This window comes from Labeo rohita, chromosome 24 (genome assembly GCF_022985175.1).
Source record: "Labeo rohita strain BAU-BD-2019 chromosome 24, IGBB_LRoh.1.0, whole genome shotgun sequence".
NCBI classification, from domain to species: domain Eukaryota; kingdom Metazoa; phylum Chordata; class Actinopteri; order Cypriniformes; family Cyprinidae; genus Labeo; species Labeo rohita.
Genome location: NC_066892.1, coordinates 8,289,064 through 8,310,983, shown reverse-complemented (window position 1 = coordinate 8,310,983; position 21,920 = coordinate 8,289,064). Strand labels below are relative to the sequence as shown.

Below are 21,920 nucleotides of genomic sequence, written 5' to 3'. Positions count from 1 at the left end.
TCAAATCATAGAACAGTTGTGTGTGTATATTTATATAATCATGAAAAGGCCTCTTTTGGTTATTTTTGAGTGAAAAGATATTAGACAAGGAAAAAATATTTGAAATGGACTTAAAAGGCCTGTAAATGTTATTTACGAGTCGATATCTTTGTTTTGAATCAGATTTCCTGGACTCTGCAGTGCAACACATGTCAGGATCCGGTAGCAGAACAGACTGAAAGCATCTCTTTTCTCACCAGCTGATACGTGAAAACTAGACATTGTAAAAGGCAGGGTGAGAGATGGCACATCCCTCCGCTGAGAGCTTCAGCAGATCACTGGCAAGATTCTGCTCGCTGCAGACAGCAGTTTCCTTTAAAAAAAACTGCAGAGATGGTCTTATCTTATCGGGTTCAAGTGCCGGATAGATGCGAGACTCTGTCGGTGTGCGATACGCAGCGAGTGATGGCGAAGATCTGCTGGTGATGGATTCTGATGAATTCTATCATGCTGGAAGTCCACGAGTATGTGTTGCTCAGCTCAGAGGGTGTGGTATTAAATGCATCCCGGGGACCTCAGGGTTTATTACAATCCCATGCAGTTATATTTGTGCTTGGGTCATGTTGGAATACAGTAAATCTTGAGACAGACTGCAAAGCGTTACAAATGTAAAGCATGACAATGGAAAAGTTTATTGAACCGTTAGACAAAAACATAAATGAATAAAATGTATTTTTCTTATTTTATATAAGAAAGAGTTTTATTTATTGTATATGTATTTATTATTGATTTATTATATGCAAAATATGTGTCCTTGTGATTAATGATTATTATATAAGAAAAAATATACAATTCAGTTTTGTGCAATATATATTTTATTTTATTAGAAAATATATTCTATTTATTCTATGTTTGAGACCATTACCCATAGGAATTATTAGATATTTATTTGTTATAGATTTATTATATATAAAATGTGTTTATTATTATTATTATTATTATTATTATTATTATATAAGAAACACTTCAGTTTTATTTAGAGGTCCAACCTAAGGTAAATATACAATTCAATTTTGTGCAATATTTATTTTTAATTGCTGACTGATAATTTTTTAACACAAGTACAATAAAGTCCCCCATTAAAATAATAATTAAAAAAAAAACTAAAAACTAAAATAAAAAAAAACTTTTTCTTTAGTATTTATTGTATGTTTATTATATATAAAAGGAGTGGGTTTTTATTATTATGTAAGAAACTTAAAATAAAATTTAATAAAAAAAATTCTTTAGGATTTATTAGATATTTATTATATTTAAAAGCTGTGTTTTGTTTTTGTTTTTTTTACTACTATTATGTAAGTTTTATTTAGAGGCACAAACTGATGTTTCTTTTTTTTTTTTTTTTTTTTTTTTTTTTAATATAAGTACAAAAAATGGCCATCCCACATAAAATAAACATTTTTTTTTTTTAAATTAGGATTTGTTAAATATTTATTTATTATAGATATATATAAGACATGTTTATTATTATTATTATTATTATTATTATTATTATTATTATACAAGAAACACTTTAGTTTTATTTAGAGGCACAAACTGAGGAAAATGTACAATTCAATTGAGCCCATCCTCCATAAAATAAAACAAAATTAAAAAATAAAATTTTAAAAATTAAAAAATAAATATTTTTTCTTAACGGATTATTAGATGTTTATTATAGATTTATTATATATAAAAGACATGTGTTTTTATTATTATTATTATTATTATTATTATTATTATTATTACTTTTATTATTATTATACACATCAATTTATTTAGAGGTCCAAACTGATATACTGAAATACAAGTACAATAAATGTTTGAGCCCATAAAATTAACATTTAAAAAAAAAAAAATCTTTAGGATGAAGACTGAAACTGATTTTTTTGTTTTGTTCTGTTATTCTCTGTATATTTATTGCCAAAAAAAAACATTATACAAAATGGTACAATATCACAAAATAAATTATTATTATTATGTTAAAATGCGATGAATTATCACTTATATAAAATCATTTGGAATAAATATCTCACTTATTAATTATTATTAAATTAATTAAATTAAATAATAATTAAATTATTAAATATATTTCATAATATTAATTCATGTCCCTCTAAATCATTGCGACTTACTCATCACAAAAAGTGAATCACAAGAATGCTGACAGAGTACACACCATATAAGGAAAAAAGGCGGAGAATAAACAACTGCAAACAAACCTCATTGGTCATCACACCTATCATCAACGCACTAGTGAATGTGAACAAAAAAGTGCACAATAATAGTGTCCCAACCATTCTATGAGGAAAAGAATGATCATAAAATAACAAAGTAAGAGCTCTGTGATACACTGTAGTAGCAGTACACTGTAGAGTTCATTTGACAAGAAAACACTATTTAATTTTTTATACTCCAATTTCTATTCCATTTCTGAGTGAAAATTGCTTTAAAGTAAATCCCACACTACTTTTTTGTCTACAGCAGTGATTGTATGCAATTTAGGGGTCGTTGTATTTTTCTGAAATGGCTCCGGATGGAAGACAGCATTCAGATCAGTGACGTCGCTTTGAAAGCATCAGGGAACTGTGTGCGGGTGTGTGGATGTGGGGCGCAGGGCTTGATATTTACACGTCAGCTGCCTTTTCGGCGGACGGCTCCCAGATGGCCACCGCCGCAAACGCTGCCCAACATGGATCTTCACGGCGACGTCTACCAACCACTATGGGCAAAAAGCAAATACTATGAGCTTTTACCAGCGCTCCATTATTAAAAACAATATCCTCCGCAGATTGCTGTATAATAATCAAAATACCAAGAAGGGCAAAGGTGCGGCTCACTCGATATGAGAAAAACACAAAAACAGAGTGCGTTTCGTTAAATGTCAGATATGGTTTCATCTGGATGGAGGCAGATTTATAAAACCGGTTTGTTTTGCAGATGTCACTTTTGATGTGGTTTAACACGTCTTGCTTTAGTTCTAGGCTTTCACGGATGAGTCTGGTTTATACTAGCAAATGAGTGTTTACCTCAGGAGCCGGGAGAGGGGATAAGGGGGCTCGGGACTTCTGCCGCAGTCATGACTTTTCTGTAAATCAATCCTCATCTGCGCAAGCTTTCTTTTGCTGGTGGGACAGGCAGACGTTGCTTTGAGGCGATAGATTGAGTCTCAGTAGACACCTCGAACGCCTCATCACCAGTCGAATGACCCCATCGTCTTCCTCAGAATGTGTTCTCCTCATAAGCTCAAACAGATGGGGACTGGCACTGTTTTAATCTCGATTTTACACGTACACTCTTCTAGATGAATATAAAAGTTGACAGCAACTTAGTTGTCTCTCCAGCCGCATACATGAATCCCTAAGTCTGCCAACCTTGAGAAAAGACGCATATGTTCTGTTGTTGCAGTACCTAAAACTAACCTAGAACTCCAATTCAGGGTTATCATTTAATGAAACTTAAACTACTAGAACACCTGATTGTTATTTAAAATATACAAATATAAAATAAAAAATAAAAACATTAGTTAAAAAAAAAAAACACTGAAGGAAAATGTGATGCAGCAACTAATTCAAGCTAAAATAAAGCTGATAAAACATGATAAAAGTACATAAAATTACTAACAATCTAGAATTATAATGAAAATGCTAATTCAGAATATTAATAAAAATTGTTTAGTTAGAAGTTAGTAAAAATTATGATTAGTTTATAAACGACACACTAAAACTAGAAAATCCAATGCGTTTTTTTATCCAATAAAATTAAAACTATTAAAAACATTTTTGTTAATTGAAAAAAGGTGAAATAAAATAAAATCTATATTAAACTGAATGAAAATTTGATATTGAAAAAAATGAAGAAAAAAACTAATAATTAAAGAATTAAAAACAAATCATTAAATTGCCAAAAGAACATAAAATTACTAAAAAAAGTAAAAATTAAAGCTGCTTTGAAATTATTTGAATTGAAATAAAGTTGAAATAAAAAATTATATTAGATAAAACACCTAAAGTAAATGAAAATTAGATTTTAGAAAAAATGAAACTTTAAAATAAATAAAAACAAACTTAAATAAAACTAAGACGGAAATAGAAATAATTTAAACCTAAATAGTAAGATTAAAAACAAATTAATAAAAGACTGACAAAAGAACATAAATTACTAAAAAAAAGAAATTATATTAAAAAGTGAAATTAAAGCTACTTTTAAATAATAATTTTGTTAATTGAAATAAAGCTGAAATAAAATAAAATGTATATTAAATAAAACGGTATGAAAGTTTTATATTAAAAAATGAAGAAAAAAAGACTGAAATAGAAATAAATTAAACCTAAATAGTAGGATTTAAAAACAAATCATTAAATGATTGCCAAAAGAACAAAAAAATACTAAAAAAATGAAAATTAAAGCTACTTTGAAATAATTTTGTTAATTGAAATAAAATAAAATGTATATTCGATAAAACACCTAAACTAAATGACAATTTGATTTTAGAAAAAATAAAACTGAAATAAAACTAAGACTGAAATAGAAATAATTTAAACCTAAATGGTAAGATTAAAAACAAATCAATAAAAGACTGACAAAATAACATAAAATTACTAAAAAAAGAAACTAAAATTATACTAAAAAGTGAAATTAAAGCTACTTTTAAATAATAATTTTGTTAATTGAAATAAAGCAGAAATAAAATAAAATGTATATCAGATAAAACACCTAAACTAAATGAAAATTTGATATTGAAAAACCCTTTGAAATAAATAAAAAACTAAGACTGAAACAGAAATAAATTAAATCTAAATAGTAAGATTTAAAAAAAATCAACAAATGATTGATAAAAGAATTACTTAAAAAAATCGAATTATACTGAAAAGTAAAAATTAAAACTACTTTAAAATACCATATCATTTAATAAAACTAAAACTATTAAAAAACAATTTTGTTAATTGAAATAAAGCTGAAATAAAATAAAATGTATATTACTGTAAATAAAACACCTAAACCTAAACTAAATAAAAAAAAACTAATATTGGGAAAAAAAAAAACTTTAAAATAAATAAAAACTAAAACTGAACGAAAACTAAGACTAAAAATTACAAAAAAAAAAAAAAAAAAAAAAAAAAAAAAATCTAAAATTATACTGAAAAATGGAAATCTAAGCTACTTTGAAATAATAATTTTGTTAATTAAAATAAGGCTGAAATAAAATGTATGTGAGATAAAACACCTAAGCTAAATTAAAATTTGATATTGAAAAAAAAAAAAACTTTAAAATAAATAAAAACTAAAACTAATACAAATAAAACCATTATAATAGTGTATAAATAATACTAAAATAACACTGCTCCCACATGCAGGTTCTATGTTAGAATTAAAGTGAAAAATAATTTAGATTTGAACTTTTTAGGCAAATAATTTGTTATATTGCTCTAAATAATAGTGAATATTTAAGGGTAACCATTGGACACTTCTTTCCCCAATTCCTGCTGTTTTGAGTTAAATTGTCACTTTGACTCTATTTTCATCATTTGATTAGTCCAATTAACCAACCATTTGCACGGCATCTCACTCAACACACAAAACCAGACACAAAAGACAACTTGCAAAAAGAAGCAATATACATTTTATTGTAACTTCATATACATATATACAGTTGAAGTGTGATACAGCAGCTAGGTGGCGCTGCAGGACACTCGGATTGCACTGCTACAGGTTAGGCCACTGCGGCCGTTTCCATGGCGGCCAGGCTTGTCTTTGGCTTGAGTGGACAACAGATCATTACCCATGAGCCCTCAGAGTACCAGCTTTCTGTTACTCAAGGTTGCTTACATAAATATGGCTTTTTGCTCATTTAATAGCCCCAGAATGCCAGGAATGCAATTATTACACAACAAAATATTAATTAAAAAACAGTGCGGGTTAAGACACGACTCTGCAAATATTTCTTGGCTTAATTTGTACGGCCTCAGCATTACATAAAAAAGTTCGAAAGACATTAAGAGTGGAGAAGATGATTATGAAGGTGCGAGTGGAGAAAGCATCGTGCGCGAGAGAAAATCGAGGCAGAAATCCCTTTCCTTCGAGGTTAGAGATCGCCGGGTGATTAGTGGCCCACGACTCTGTGTCGAAACAGAGTCTGCTGTATGTAAATATATAACGATGTGTGGAAGCCTGTTAAATCCGTCCTGTCAGGGTTCATCTCTGGGGAAAGAGGAGTGGGAACAGATTACCGGTGAGAAAGCTCAGAAAACCAATTCTACCGCTCGCAGTTAGAGTGTAGGGAACCGCGCACCCAGGAGAAGACCATAATCTGCCTCGGGCGCGGATTTCGCCCCAGATTTCGGTGCCAGACCAGAAATCCTCTTTCAGTCGATGCCCGAATGAGAAAAAAGCGGCAATGCTAAAACCGACCTTTAACCTTTATAAATAAAGGGAGGGAGAGGTAGAGACGGTGCCATAAACAGCTGGTAAATGTGATTTTCCTAATGAGAAGTTAATCTGTCCCAATCCTCTGTGACATAACACCGCTTCCTCTCAGAGAGGAAAGAACTGATATAGCATCACAGGAAAATACTGAATCATTAAATATCACTGGGCCTTATGCTGCCTTTAATTCAGTGTTGAGTGTGCACAAGTTATTAAGAGGGAAACTTTGAGGACGGATTTGCTGATTGGATCATGGTGAAAGCTATTGTAATGATTTTGTTTTTAATGCACTTTTGAACAGGGTTAATATAACTAAAATTAAAACTTGAACTGAAATAAAAAATAATAATAAAGACATTAAAAAAAAGAAAATGTCAAACTTTAAAATTAACATGAAAACAAAAATAAAAATAAGAGTGAGAAAAAATAAGAGTGATATAAAAAAAAAATGAATGAAAAATGTATAGAAGTCCATTTTTGCGACTAAATATTTTTTTTTTACGTGACTATCTTGCAATTCTCACCTTTTTTTTCCCAAAAGTTCCATGATACAAACTCACAATTATGACTTTTTGCGAGTGATAAAGTCAGAATTGCGAGTTTATTATTTCTCAGAATTGCGAGATATAAACTCACAATTTTCACTTTTTTTCTCAGAACTGATATAAACTCACAATCCTAATTTTTTTTCTCAGAATTGATACAAGCTTACAATTTTGACACTATATAAACTCGCAATTGCGAGAAAAAGTCAGAATTATTAATTTTTAGAATTGCAAGATACAAACTCGCAATTTTCACATTTTTCTCAAAACTGATATAAATTCGCAATTCTGACTGTTTTTCTTAGAATTGATACAAACTTGCAATTCTGACTTTTTTTACTTGCAACTGTGAGGTTTTTTTTATCACAATACTGAAAAAAAACAACGCTATCTCACAGCGAATTTGTACGTATTTTACAAGATGGCTAATTCATACAAATTCGTACAACCCGATTTCAGGGCGGGTTAGGTGTGGTCCTCTGTATGAATTTTTACGAATTTGTCACCTCGTAAAATACATACGATTTTTCACTAATGTATTTTTCACAAATTTGTACGAGTGGGGTTGTATAAATTGTACTCACAGTTCTGAAAAAAAAAGTCAGAATTGCGCTAATAAATAACGCTATCTCACGTCCAATTCGTATGTATTTTACGAGGTGGCTAATTTGCACAAATTCGTACAACGTCACTCGTACGATTTTATACGATTACTGTGATGGTTAAGTTTAGAGACGGGGTTAGGTGTGGTCCTTCGTACAAATTCCTACGAATTTGCCACCTCGTAAAAAATATGTAGAATTTTTCACAAACCGTATTTTTCACAAATGTGTATGATTAAGCTCATATGAAAATTTAAGATATACTCACAATTCTGAGAAAAAAAGTCAGAATTTCAAGTTTATTATTTCTCACAATTTGACATTTTTTCCTCGCAATTGTGTTTTTATCTCACAATTCAGAGAAAAATAACGGTATTTCGCGTCAAATTCGTATGTATTTTACAAGGTGGCTATTTTGCACAAATTCGTACAACCTCACTCGTACGAGTAAGTTTAGGTGTGGTCCTTTGTACGAATTTTTACAAATTTGCCACCTCGTAAAATGCATACGATTTTTCACAAATTGCATTTTTCGCAAATTTGTATGAGCAAGGTTGATTAGGGCGGGGTCAAGTGTGGTTCTTTGTATGAATTCCTACGAATCTGCCACTTTGAAAAATCCGTAATATTTTTTTTACAAATCGTAGTATTTTATAGTTCTGAGAAAGAAGTCGGAATTACAAGTCTATATATTTATAAAAAACATTTAACTGTTGAAGTGAAAAAGCATACCCATTAATTTCTGACTGAAATATTTGTATGCCAATATGTCTGTCAAACTCATATTTTGTGAAGAAATAAATTAAATAATTTGTTAAACTGTTTTCCTAAATGAGACAATAATACATCTTTTAAAAATGCATCTTTTAACCCATAAATACAAATTTTCCTGGACTAAGGCAGCATTTTAATGACTGGGACAATGCAATGATAAAGAAGGAGTAACTATAAGCTTTTTGATGAAGATGAGAATGAATAGAAAAAAGCACCTGGTAATGCTGCTGCCACTTAGTGGTGTTACACTGTGCTACATTGAGACAGAGATCACACAATGAGACGACTGATCAATACCTTATTCACATTTTAAATTCATTTTAACACAGATAAAGACCTATAAATCAATAAATATTTACCTTTTTTTACTCTACATATATTTTCTCATTTTACAGGAATGAAAAACAAAAACAATTCTCGTTCACGTGACAACTCCTGAAGATTTTCCAATACATCATATAGCTCTTTGGGAAGACACAAAAGTAAAATGCTTAAAAGATCCATCTTCGTGTTCAATCAAAGCATAATGTGAAGAAAGAACAGCCAGTTATAAATGGAGTCGCTTTACATCGGACTGCTTTATAGGCACATAGGAGTGTATTTCTGTTCACTACTGGCTTGAAGCTTTTCAGTCATTCCTTTGAATGTCTTTTCCTGTCAAAGTCTTTTCTTAGATCACAAATAAATAAATATTCCTTTGTGAGTGCACTTTTATCTAACCATTTGAGACTAACTAGTGCCTTTGACTGTTTCCCGATGTGACCTTTCTCCGATCACCTCAACACAGTCTAAACGCACTGAAAACTTCATTTCTTCACAGTTTAGAGCCAGTTCGGATTGCACGCAGATGTACATGTAGCTGCAAACAGGTATAGCCTCCACATCTTGTAAGAATGAGTCCCAAAGGGGAATGCAGCAGGAAGTGAAAACAAAGCCAATATCCCATCCAGCAGCACAGAACAATGCCATATTTAGTTGCAATGAAGAAATGACTTAACAGACTCGTGGCCAAGAATTTCTTTTAGTGCACACTAGTGGTGAACTAATCAACCGATATCTGCCAAAAAAAAAAGTTGTACAAAATGTATGTTTGGGATCAGATTTTTTTTAATGTCTTTTCTACTCATTAAGGCTGCATTTATTTGATTAAAAATACAGAAAAAAACAGTAATATTGTGAAATATTATTGCGATTTAAAATAATGGTTATCTATTTTAATATACTTTAAATAGAATTTATTCCTGTGATGCAAAGCTGAATTTTCATAATCATTATTCCAGTCTTCAGTGTCAGAAATCATTCTCATATGCCTCTTTATTATCAGTGTTGGAAACAGTTTAGCTACTTTAATTTATTTTTGGAACCTGTGATACTTTTTCAGGATTCTTTGATGAATAAAACATTACAAATAACAGCACTTATTTAAAATAGAAATCTTTTGTAACAATATACACTACTGTTCAAAGTTTGGAGTCAATAAATGTTTCCTTTCTTTCTTTGAAAGAAAGTAATACTTTTGTTCAGTGAGGATGTGTTAAAATTAAATGCTGTTAAATGCTGTTCTTTTTCATTTTTTAATCATCAAAGCATCCTAAAAAAGTATCACAGTTTCCAAAAAAATATTAAGCAGCACAACTGTTTCCAACATTCATAATAAATCAGCATATTAGAATGATTTCTGAAGGGTCATGTGAAACTGAAGATTGCAGTAATGGCTGAAAAAATTCAGCTTTTCATCACAGAAATAAATTATATTAATAAGTATATTAAAATAGAAAAGTGTTCTTTTAAATGGCAATAATATTTCATAATAATACTGTTTTTTCTGTATTTTTCTATCAAATAAATGTAACTTTGATGAGTTTAAATAACATTAAAATCTTACAATTAGTATTAATTTTTATTAAATTATATAAATTAATAATATTGTAATATTTAATTTAGAATATTATTTTTTTTAAATAAAATTATATTATAAATAAATTTATATTAAAGTAACACTGTAACTATATATACATATATATATATATATATATACATACACACACTTATAAAAATAATACAAATTATATATATATATATATATATATATAATTTTTATTATTTTTTATAAATTAATATTATAATATTTAATTTATAATATTAGAATTTTTCAGTTTAAAAATTAATTCGATTTTAATTCAATTTTTTAAATTTAGTACACTACAAAATAAATTCACATTAACTTAGCTATTTTTATATATATATATATATATATACATATATATATATAAATATATATATTGATTTCTGACAATTTAGATATCGGATACAGACTCATATCGGTCGACCACTAGTTTTGCAAATCATGAGAGACATTCAAGGCTTCTGATCCACTGGTGTTTTTCAAACAGAATTATTTGTCTCATTGTTTTTCAATGTGTCAATTCTTCTTGCAAATGTGAGTAAATCCCCCTCATTAGTTGATTGAGAAGGCACTTCCTGCGCTATCTAGCAGGATCCCTTCTGGATGGGGTGACACGATGCTTTCGGGGCCGTGGGCCCCTGCTGAAAAAGCTGTTTACAGGCCTGTCACCGCGATCCCTTTTGTTTCCTGTCAACGTCTCGCTGCGCATCTCCCCGACGATGCGGTAGCGTGCAAATCAGATAAACAGGGCGTGACAAGCCCACAATACATCTCTGGAGATAAGCGTGCGACGCACAAAACAAGCGGTCCTTCCTTTTAAGTGGAAATCTGAAAATAAGAGAGATTTCGTAGGATAGAAACAGGGAAGAGACAGCAATCAATTACCCCAGTCTACATGGCAGGAAGCTGTGATCTTAATCGGAGATGAATAGCTGGGTGGGATCGTGGGTCGTGTGTGAGAACACCTCCGGGGTAGCGCAGACACGGGGAGGGGGGCGTCATCAATAATAGTGCAGGTAAGGAGGACTCAGGCAAGGTCAGGACAAACATGTTTCCCCATGAGCAGACAACACTGAAATAGCTCACGGCGTATCCTCGCGCTCCATCTCAGGCCCGGATTCTCCGGCGACGCTCCATCCGGGCGCCCGGAAGGGTCTTTTAAGATGCCGTCTGGGGTTGTGTTTGATAATCTGCTCCCTGAGAGACAGTCCTTCATCCATCAAACCCCATGCACGTCCTCCAGGATAGACAAACAAGACAGAGAGCGGGAGCACCGGCCAATTCGTCTTTTTTCCCTCCGTTTCCTTTCTCTTGTGCGCGGTCGCTGAGCCGTTCACTCCTCGCCTTCTTCTACGTACGTGGAGGGGAACCAGCCCACCTGTGGATGAGACAGAACAGAAGGAATGAGTGATTAGAAGAGAAGGTTACGGGGGGTATTACAGAGGATTTGCGTCACTTCATTGCCTGGATAACCTTGAGGATGCGCCTGCCGCAAGAGGAGGGGAGGAGGGCGGATTGTTTAAACGCTTCCAGTGGCTGCACACGGGCCTGAGCAATAATATCCAGCAGGAAAGTATGACAGAGCTGTTTTTCTTTGAACCGCCAAATCGGTGAGGGAGGAAGACGGAGCGAATGAAATGGTGCCGCTGCTTCCCGTCAAGCAACAGCTAAGGGTTGTTCCCGCTACGGTCTACTATGGCTATCTCGGCTTAAATGGGTGTGACACAAAATTTGAAGGAGTGAAATTTTTTGAGCCAATGAGATTTCACTGTGGACAGAAAACAAATAAGCTTCACAAATTTCTGTCGTGCTACTTTGTGAACTTGCATGACCGTTATGTAAGAAGTTTCAAGTGTGAAGTTATTTTTCTGTTCTTAAATAAAAATGCAGAACTCACAGTGACAAAATCACAAGCATTTTTATTGTGTATAATAAGAGATATTGAGATATAAAGTGTGTGTGTGCATATCTATATATAGAACATGGGCTCAGTTTTTACTGGTAATGATTTTAAAAGTATAATTAAATAATATAAATAAAGTAATATTATTGATAATAAAGCAATACTGATATGTTTATTTAAATCATATCTAACCATTTATTTTTTATTATTATTACATTTTTAATCAATAATATGTATTAATAATTATTGTTATTTTTAATGATTATTATTATTATTATTATTAAATCTGTTTTTATTTTTATTAAATCTTTAAAGATAATTTGCAGTTAATAGATATAAAATATGGGTTTTGTTTTTACTGATTGATTATTTAAATCATATATAATCATTTATTTTTAATTTCGTTTAAATATTGTTACATTTTAACATTATTTTATTTATTTATTTATCGTTAAATTGTATTGATAACAATATTATTGATAGTAAAGTGATACTGATATTTAAAAATATAATAAAATTTTTTTTTTTTAAATGAATTATTATTTTATTGTATTTTTAAATATATTTTTCAGTGAATAGAAATAAAACCTTATGTACAGTTTTTATAATATAAAAGCAATATTATTAATAATAAAGTACATATATATATATGTTTTTTAAAATCATATCTAATCATTTATTTTTACAAATTATTTTAAACTTATTTTAAAAAAATGTATTTTTATTTTATTATTTAATTATTGTTAGAATTGTTTCATTATTATTGTTAACAATAAATCTTTTTATTGATCATTTTCAGTGAATAGAAATAAAACATGGGTTCAGCTTTTACTAGTAATAATTAAAAAAATAATAATATTACTTGCTAAAAGTATATTATTAATAATAAAGTAATATTAATATGTTAACTTAAATCATATCTAATAATTTATTTGTAAATATTATTTGTTAAATTATTATAACATTTTGAATTACTATTTTATTATTTTATTATTAAAAATATTAAATAATATTTCTTTATAATAGCAATACTATTAATAATAAGGTGATATTGATATGTTTTTAAATCATATATAATAATTTATTTAAAAACAAAAAATATATATTTTTTAAGTTATTATATTTTAAATATAATTTTCAGTGAACAGAAATAAAACATGAATTCAGTTTTTACTGGTAATAATTTAAAAAATATTAAATAATATTACTTGCTAAAAGCAATATCATTAATAATAAAGTGATATTTATATGTTTATTTAAACAATATCTATTAATTTATTTTTTTTAAATTGTTTTAAAATTATTACATTTTAAAAAATTATTGTATTATTTATTATTATGCTATTATTTATTTATTGTTACCATTATTATTAACTTTTTTTTTTTCTTAAAAAGTGGGAAGAAGGGGGAAAACTTACACCTAAAAATTATATAGCTTTAGTGTAGCTAAATTCATAATCACACAATGCTGGAAAATTATAGGCAAATGGATGCATAACAATACTAAAACTTCTTACAGGCGCTTCCAAGACTATCACAAGTCATTTTGCAAATTCAACAAAATCTTAGTAAGCTTGGAACATTTTATATTGGTAACAATAGCATAATATATAATATAAATTCTGCATAATTTGCAGAAACAGCGTAGAACACTGTGCATCACATTTACATTTGCAGGGCATAAAAATAGGTTTTATGCCTTGCATTGAGTCCTGCATTTGAAATTTGAAATACTATAACTATAATGTGAAGCTGGAATTTGGACCAATGTGATTTTTATGTAGGCTGGACTGCCCATCACTATGCAGCAAAAATAGAAACCAAGCATCTATCAAAACATCATTTCACACTGTTGACAATCACAGCTGGTTAGGACATAAATGAACAACGGAGAGTGATTTACTGGCTGACGTTTTATCGCGTCACACCTCGCTCGCACACAGTACACAAATGCAACACATGACTACAAAAGATAGAAAGGCAGTTCTGTCCATTTGAGAAGGAGGCAGGGGAACCGTTCAAGCCACTGATCCCGAAATCTATTACTGGCATCCATAAAACAGCCTTGAACGTTTTATTCACTAAATTACACTTACAGCCTCCCTGATGAAACCATTATAAGACGGCTCAAGAGGCTCAAAAAAACATTTGACAGTTCGATGCGCTTTAGGTACAAATAAGCTTTCGGGCTCAGTGTGAAATAATGCCGCTTAATTCGATAGCGCTGCCACATTTTCTGTGCCGTTTCAGTTTTCTGTCATTCTTAGCAGGATGTGTGTCATCTCAGATCAGCGAAGAGAAGCATGTTATGAACAGAGAGTATAAACAGACAGTACTTTCACATTTATTTAAGTAGGTGCTCGGTGATGGTGCACTGAAAGCACTTTAGATTTTAAAATAGACATTATTATACGTTATATTGCGTTTAAATATTTAAATACATACATTAAATAATTTAAATATAAGTTCACTAAATATTAAATTATCTATTAAACATATATTGTAAAGCAAATTATATTTAGCAATTAACTAGTTGTACCAAAATGTAAAATATTTTATTCCATAATGCAATGTGTTCCTTTTTTGACCTTCTGTTTCTAGTGTGACAAATGAATTGAAAGTAGAAACAGCCTTGATTTTTAACAAATTACCATTAAAAGATTTGAGAAGTCTCTTATGCTCACCAAGGCTGCATTTATTTAATCAAAAATATAGTAAAAACTGTAATATTGTTAAATATTATTACAATTTAAAAGAACCATTTTCTATTTTAATATATTTCATAATGTAATTCATTTTTGTGATGCAAAGCAGAATTTTTAGCATCATTACTCCAGTCTTCAGTGTCACATGATCCTACAGAAATCATTCTAATATGCTGATTTGCTGCTCAAGAAACATTTCTTGTTATTATCTATGTAAAAAAAAAAAAAAAAAAAAAACTGTAAAAACAGTTGTGCTGCTTATTTTTTGTGGAAATTGTGATAGATGATAAATAAACCTGAACACTGTAATAAATAGAAAGCTCAAAAGAACAGCATTTATTTGAAATAAAATTTTATGACATTAAAAATGTCTTTACATTTACATTTTATTATTTAATTATTGTTAAAAATGTATTCTTTTTGTTATTATCATTATTATTATAATTATTATTATTATTTATACATTTAAAAAAAAAAATATATATATATTTTTTTGTTATTTTATAATTTAATTATTGTTAAAAATGTATTAGTATTATTATTATTATTATATAACATGGGTTCATTTTTTACTGAATAACTGTAAAAATATAATTAAATAATATTACTTGCAAAAGCAATATTATTAATAATAAAATGATTGATATGTTTATTTAAATCATATCTAATAATTATTTTTTACAAATTATTTAAAAATTATTATTACAATTTTTAAATGATTAATTTATTATTTTACATCTAATAATTTATTTTTAGAATATATTTCAAATTATTATTTAATTCATTTAATTATTTATTATTTTATTATTATTACTTTTTAAGCATTATTAGTATTATTATTATAACATTTTAAAATTATGATTATTTTATTTTTATTAATTTAATATTTTTATTTGAAATAAAAATATTTTGTGACATTATAAATGTCTTTACTGTCAGTTTTGATCAACTTAATGCATCCTTGCTGAACAAAAGTATTAAATTATTTTTTTTAAAATGTACTGAGCCCAAACTTTTGAACGTTCAGTGTAATACATTACCTAAAATTTTTTAAATTTTTTTAAATTTAGTTTTTACTTACACATGCAAAAATGATTTTTTTTATTTCATAATAAAAATTATACAGTTTGATGCCATAACATGAATTTGTCACAAATTTGTTGTCTGAAACATCTACCATTGCATAATGCATGCTTGCTGAATAAAAGTATTATATATATTTTTTAAATGTACTGAGCCTAAACTTTTGAATGTTAGAGTAATAAATTACCTAATATATATATTTTTTTCTTGTTTTTAGATTTTTTAAATTTAACAAAATTTACTTACACATGCAAAAAAGAATTTGTTTAAAATTTAATTGACGAATGCATCACATACTTATTTATACTACGGAGTATGCAGTAAGCTAGCATACTTCCAAACACATTACTAACACACTCACCCGTCCATTGACTTCACCCCTCCACCAGCCATTGGCTCCAGTTTTGCTGTAGATCTTCACCACGTCGCCCTCCTGCAGAGTCAGTTCCCGCGTGTCCCGAGAGCTGAAGTCGTAGCGGGCGATCGCCACACCCATCACCTTAGGAGTGAACACTGTAGAGACGAGAAAAAAGAGTGAGCATTTAGCAGCAAACATGACAGGAAAATGAGAATCAGACAAAATTAACCAGACAAACAAAGAGAGGATGGATGCAGCGGAGTCAGGCTGTACAGTCTCCCTAAGGACCCTTGTAATCACTGCACTCCTTCATGTGTTTGCCTGCCTTAGCGCATCCACTCTAAATAAATGCTTCTCGTGAATCTGGGACGGGTCCAATCACAGCTGAAGTGGCTGTTTTGATTATGTCTCGAGATGTGTCAACAGCATAATCCGCTGGGTTAATTACATTTCAGACGACTTTTCCCTCAAAAACACATCGTGTTCCTTCTAGCGGCTCGCTGGCGTTTTGTTGGACCCGTTCGGCGGTTCTTTCTAAATGCGGTGGGCCGAGGGAAATACGTGGTGGCGGATTCAAATGAGCCTTTGTTTTATCGGACTTCAGAGGCTCGGAGGACTTTGTGAACGGCAGCCAGAGAAGCTAGGCCTTCCGCCAGACGTGTGTTGATGAGATCCGCCTCGGTGCCAGGATGCTTTCTCTTCAGCTGTTTTAAAGCGAGCGAGACTTGTACAGACAGAGAACTGGCTGCCAGTTAGCTGCCGTCAAGCTCAAAGCGAGAAGTTTGTAAAGGAGGGAGAGAGATGTCACAAAGTTAGCCCGACTCCTTCCTTTTCATCACGGCTCCCTTGACAAAAACCGCCCGTAATGACGGATCTAATAAGCTAACTGCCTGAAATGAGATAATGATGACTCATATTGTCAGTCAGTGTCGTGCGGCTGACAAAGGACATATGGTGCATGCGGCTATGCGTTAGAGAAGATGAGAGCGCCTGTGGGATGATCTATAAACAGACACGCACAATGAGATGGGAGGCGGGGTTAAACGCGGGGGGTGGCGTGTAAACACGACAGCCTCAGATCTCCCGCGACCTTGACAAAACCACACCAATGGAGAAGAAAAGCTGTACCTGTACCTGACCAGAATGGGGCGGTAGAGGGGGGGACAAAGCTGTAGCCGGCGGGAGTTAGAAAAGACAGCCCGCAGAGCAGCGGGGCTGAGGCGGGCGGAGGCATGGGCGTGGTGGGGCGAGGCGGAGTGAGGTAGGGGTGCGGCAAGGGTAAAGAGAAGAAAAGCAAAAGAAAAAGCATGTTTAAGTCAAACGCAACATTTGCAAGCAAACAGAGCAGATTGTAAACAAAAGAGCAACACTCTAAAGCCTCGTTCAGACTGTCAGTCCAAATCGGATTGTTTCTGTCAAAGTTTGAACAAAAAACTGCATGGTTAAATGTTGAAATTACGGTCTATAATTAGTTATATTTAATTCATAACGTAATTGTTTAAAGTGCTTTATAAATAAAGGTGATCTGTAGGAATATGTGCATAAATACCATTTATGTTTGCTACTGTCCATCATGTTATCTTTACTGGGTAACACAGTTGACGGGTAACTTAGTTGACATTTTTAGTGTTTTGGGCCTGTACTCAACATGGAAGCCGAGAACTAGTAAGCATATGGTATCTTTAGAAATTTATTTTTTTTTTATAAACAAAACACATGTTTTAGTTAAATCTGCAGCAATAATACTTGGGTAACACTGTTGACAGTCAACTAATCCACTCTTGACAAAGGTTTGCTAGTTTAACCAATATTAGGGGAAAGAGAGAGAACATAACTTCTAGTGTTTCATCCATGTGCTTCTAGAGGAAATATCACCATACTGTGCAAATTAAGCGAGAACGGGACAAACCATTTCTTTTTGAGGGGGGGGGTTTTCTAGTGGGTAACTTAGTTGACAATGGTTTTTCGGACACAAAACAATCTAACTAAAGGCAAAACTATGAAATTAATTCATATCTGAGGTCATTTTCATGCTTAAATGCAGAGTAGAATGAGCAACTTTACAAAATCGGACAGCTGAATACCAGTATGTGATATGAACATCATTTTTGAACAAAAGATATGCCTTTTTCAACATATAGTAGTGTGATTGGGGAAAATATAATTTGTGTACTAGAAAATTAAGCATTGGGGATTTATACTGATGAAAATTTACGGACATGAGATGTACCCACAATTATAGAATGACCCAGTAACATTTTGTCTGTGATATGAACATTCAAATCATCTCAGAATTGCTGGAGTGAAAGTTCATAGTTGAAGGGATAGTTCACTCAAAAATGAAAATTACCCCATGATTTACTCAGCCCCTAGGCATTCTAGGTGTATATGAATTTCTTCTTTCAGACAAATGTAATTGGAGTTATATTAAAAAATGTCCTTCCAAGCTTTATAATGGCAGTGAATGGGTTTTGAGATTTTTAAGCCCAAAAAAGTGCATCCATCCATCATTAAAGTACTCCACATAGCTCCAGGAGTTTAAAAAAGGTGTTCCAGGTGTTTCTGATCTAAATAATTGAATATATGCATACTGTATGTATCGTGGCGTCCCTTTATCCCCTGTTGCCGTCTCCACCAGTCACAAAATTCGATAAGGTTTCATGTTATTTTTTTGTTTAAAATAGATCTTGAAAAAAAGTTTGAATGAAAGATCCAATGACTCATTCTTAAAGACTTCATTTGTTTCATGACTGGATGAATCAGCATTTTTGAAAAAAATCTCTTGAATGAATGACTCACTTATAAAAACTTAACTTGTTTCATTACTGGATAATTGATTTAATGAAAAATAAATTTTTTAACAATGACACAAATGTATTTTTTAACAGTAACTTGTCTCCACCTACTGCCGTGACAGCATAATCTATACAGTCTTTATTTAAAGCATCAAGCTACTTTTAAATTGTTGTTTACTCTATTTTGATATATTATAGGGATAGATCACCCAAAAATGAAAATTACCCCATCACTTACTCAGCCTCAAGCCATTCTAGGTGTATATGACTTTCTTCTTTCAGATGGATGTAATCGAAATTATGTTAAAAAATGTTCTGGCTCTTCCAAACTTTATAATGGCAGTGAATTGGTGTTGAGATTTCCAATAAAGTCCAATAAAGTGCATCAATCCATCATAAAAAGTGCTCCACACAGCTATGGGAGATTAACAAAGGCTTTCTGAAGCAAAGCAATGCATTTGTGTAAGAAAATATCCATATTTAAAACCTCATAAGCCATAATCTTTAGCTTTCGCTAAATGTTGCACGCGTGTTCACAAGAAGAAGAAGACTGGTGTTCCTTTGCTGTAAACAAAGCTTGGTTCTTGCAAGACTAGCATATTCTCACCAGAGCTTATACTACGCCTATGTCCTACCTCCTACTTCATCCGCTGGAACGCTACTCTCTCATAAACGTGTACAACAGTTAGCGAAAGCTAGCGATTACGGTTTATAAACAAATTGATTCACTTCAGAAAGCCTTTATTAACTCCCAGGAGCCATGTGGAGTACTTTTCATGATGGATGGATGCACTTTATTGGAAGTCTGAAAGAAAAAAGTCATATACACTTAGGATGGCTAAAGGGTGAGTATATCAAGAGGTAATTTTCATTTTTGGGAGAACTATCACTGTAATATATCAAAATAGAATAAACCACCATTTGAAAGTACAGTAGCTTGATGCTTTAAGTATTAAGATTTTTTAAGCATTTAAGATTGTATCGATTACGCTGTTACACCAGTAGGTGGAGACAAGTGACTGTTAAAAAATGCATTTTTCATTAAATCAATGATCTAGTAATGAAACAAGTGAAATTTTTAGGAGTGAGTCATTGAGTTAATCAAGAGATTCATTCAAAAATGGTGATTCATCCAGTCATGAAACAAACAAAGTCTTTATGAGTGAGTTATTGGATCTTTCATTCAATTTTTCACTCTTTTTTTTTTTTTTCAAGATCTCTCTATTTGAAAAAAAAAATAACATGAAACTGGCAGTCTGGCAGCAGGGAATAAAGCAGCGCCATGGGACACACAAATCTAATCTAAACAATTGCGATACACAATGCAGACATTCAATTATTTAGATCAGATTCCAATTGAAAACAGAAATAATCAAATTTGCACTGACAGTGGTAATAGCTTCTACATTTGTACCGCTGCCTCATAAAACGTAGCAGTACAGCGCTGTGGCGACAACATCCGTATTGCTATGATGCTGTTAATGTTGTTTTTTTAGGGCGTCGACCAACCAACACAATGTCAATGCCATTGAAACCAATGCAGATATTTCATACAACAAAAGAGCACCATGGGACACACAAAGTGTGACACTGGACTACAAAACCAGGGTAGCATGGGTATTTTTGTAGCAAAAGCCAAAAAACCCTCAGATTTTGAAGCTGTATCTCAGGCAAATATTGTGCTATCCTAACAAACCATATGTCAATGGAAAGCTTATTTATTCAGATTTCAGATAAATCTATATTTATTCAGTATAAATCTCAATTTCAAATAATTGACCCTAATGACTGGTTTTGTGGTCCACGATCACAATTGGATCTAAACAGTTGCACAACTAGATCTAACCCAGTTGGATATATAAATATACAGATCTTTAATGACATTGTCAACGTAGCCTAAGTGATTCCCACCTGTTTCAGATGGTAGGACAGAAATGTCAATTCTGGAATATTTCTATTCACGTCCCGTTCCGCCGAGAACTATAGGTAAGGTTTGTGTTTACTAAAACTCCAGGAGCGTCTGTGCTCGACTGTGAAGCAAGTTCCCCTCACCATCTGATGCTCCATCTGACCGACTCAGCCCAGAGCGTCACGGACCCCCAGCGTGTCAGCAACACAATATGTTCAAAGCCAACTAAAGCAAATGGCGCTCAGTGTAACTAACAACACGTCAATGAACATTGAACAATCTGATAATTAGAAGTGTGTATGGAGCATCAGGCTGAACCATTGTGTTCCTGGCCTACTTTTTTGTATTTGAATGTTTATAGTTTCACAGGTTTTGAAGCATAATGACTGAAAGCAGTGTTACCAAGTCTGCAATTTTTCTGTGGAACTGGGCTACTCTAATACTGTTGCCGCGAGTTGTTTTCCATGTCCGTGAGTTAAAGTGGCCCCAATAATGTAATATTTAGCCCCTGGAATGCTAATTTTACCAGGGGAACTCCACCAAAAAAGGTGTATTTTACACCCAGGATTTTTATTGGGGGACCTCCCTCGAAATGCAGTTGGGCTACTTTTAGGCTAGTATCAATTGGGCAGGTTTTGTTGTGAAAACCTGGCAACCCTGACCGATTTTTACTGGGAGACCCCGTCGAAACACCATTGGGCTAGTTTTGAGTAGCAATTGGGCAGGTTTTGTTGTGAAAACCTGGCAACCCTGACCGATTTTTACTGGGAGACTCCGTCGAAACACCATTGGGCTAGTTTTGAGTAGCAATTGGGCGGGTTTTTTTGTGAAAACCTGGCAACCCTGACCGTTGCCGCGGGTTGTTTTTCATGTCCACGGGTTGAAGCGACCCCAAT

The 21,920-nt window shown here is 31.9% G+C and overlaps 1 protein-coding gene across 2 annotated transcripts in view; it reads right to left on the bottom strand.

Moving 5' to 3' along the window:
• Positions 1 to 5,618: 5,618 nt before the first annotated feature.
• Positions 5,619 to 21,920, bottom strand: part of LOC127155509 (guanine nucleotide exchange factor VAV3) — a 107,772-nt gene continuing 91,470 nt past the window's right edge. The window contains exons 26-28 of one of the 2 annotated variants that reach the window (XM_051097753.1): positions 17,455 to 17,535; positions 16,324 to 16,475; positions 5,619 to 11,649 (exon numbers count right to left, since the gene is read on the bottom strand). In XM_051097753.1, the coding sequence (XP_050953710.1) occupies positions 11,605 to 11,649; positions 16,324 to 16,475; positions 17,455 to 17,535 (278 nt within the window). In that variant the 3' untranslated portion in view covers positions 5,619 to 11,604. The remainder of the gene's footprint in view (positions 11,650 to 16,323; positions 16,476 to 17,454; positions 17,536 to 21,920) is intronic. The other variant, XM_051097752.1, reaches the window with a different exon arrangement.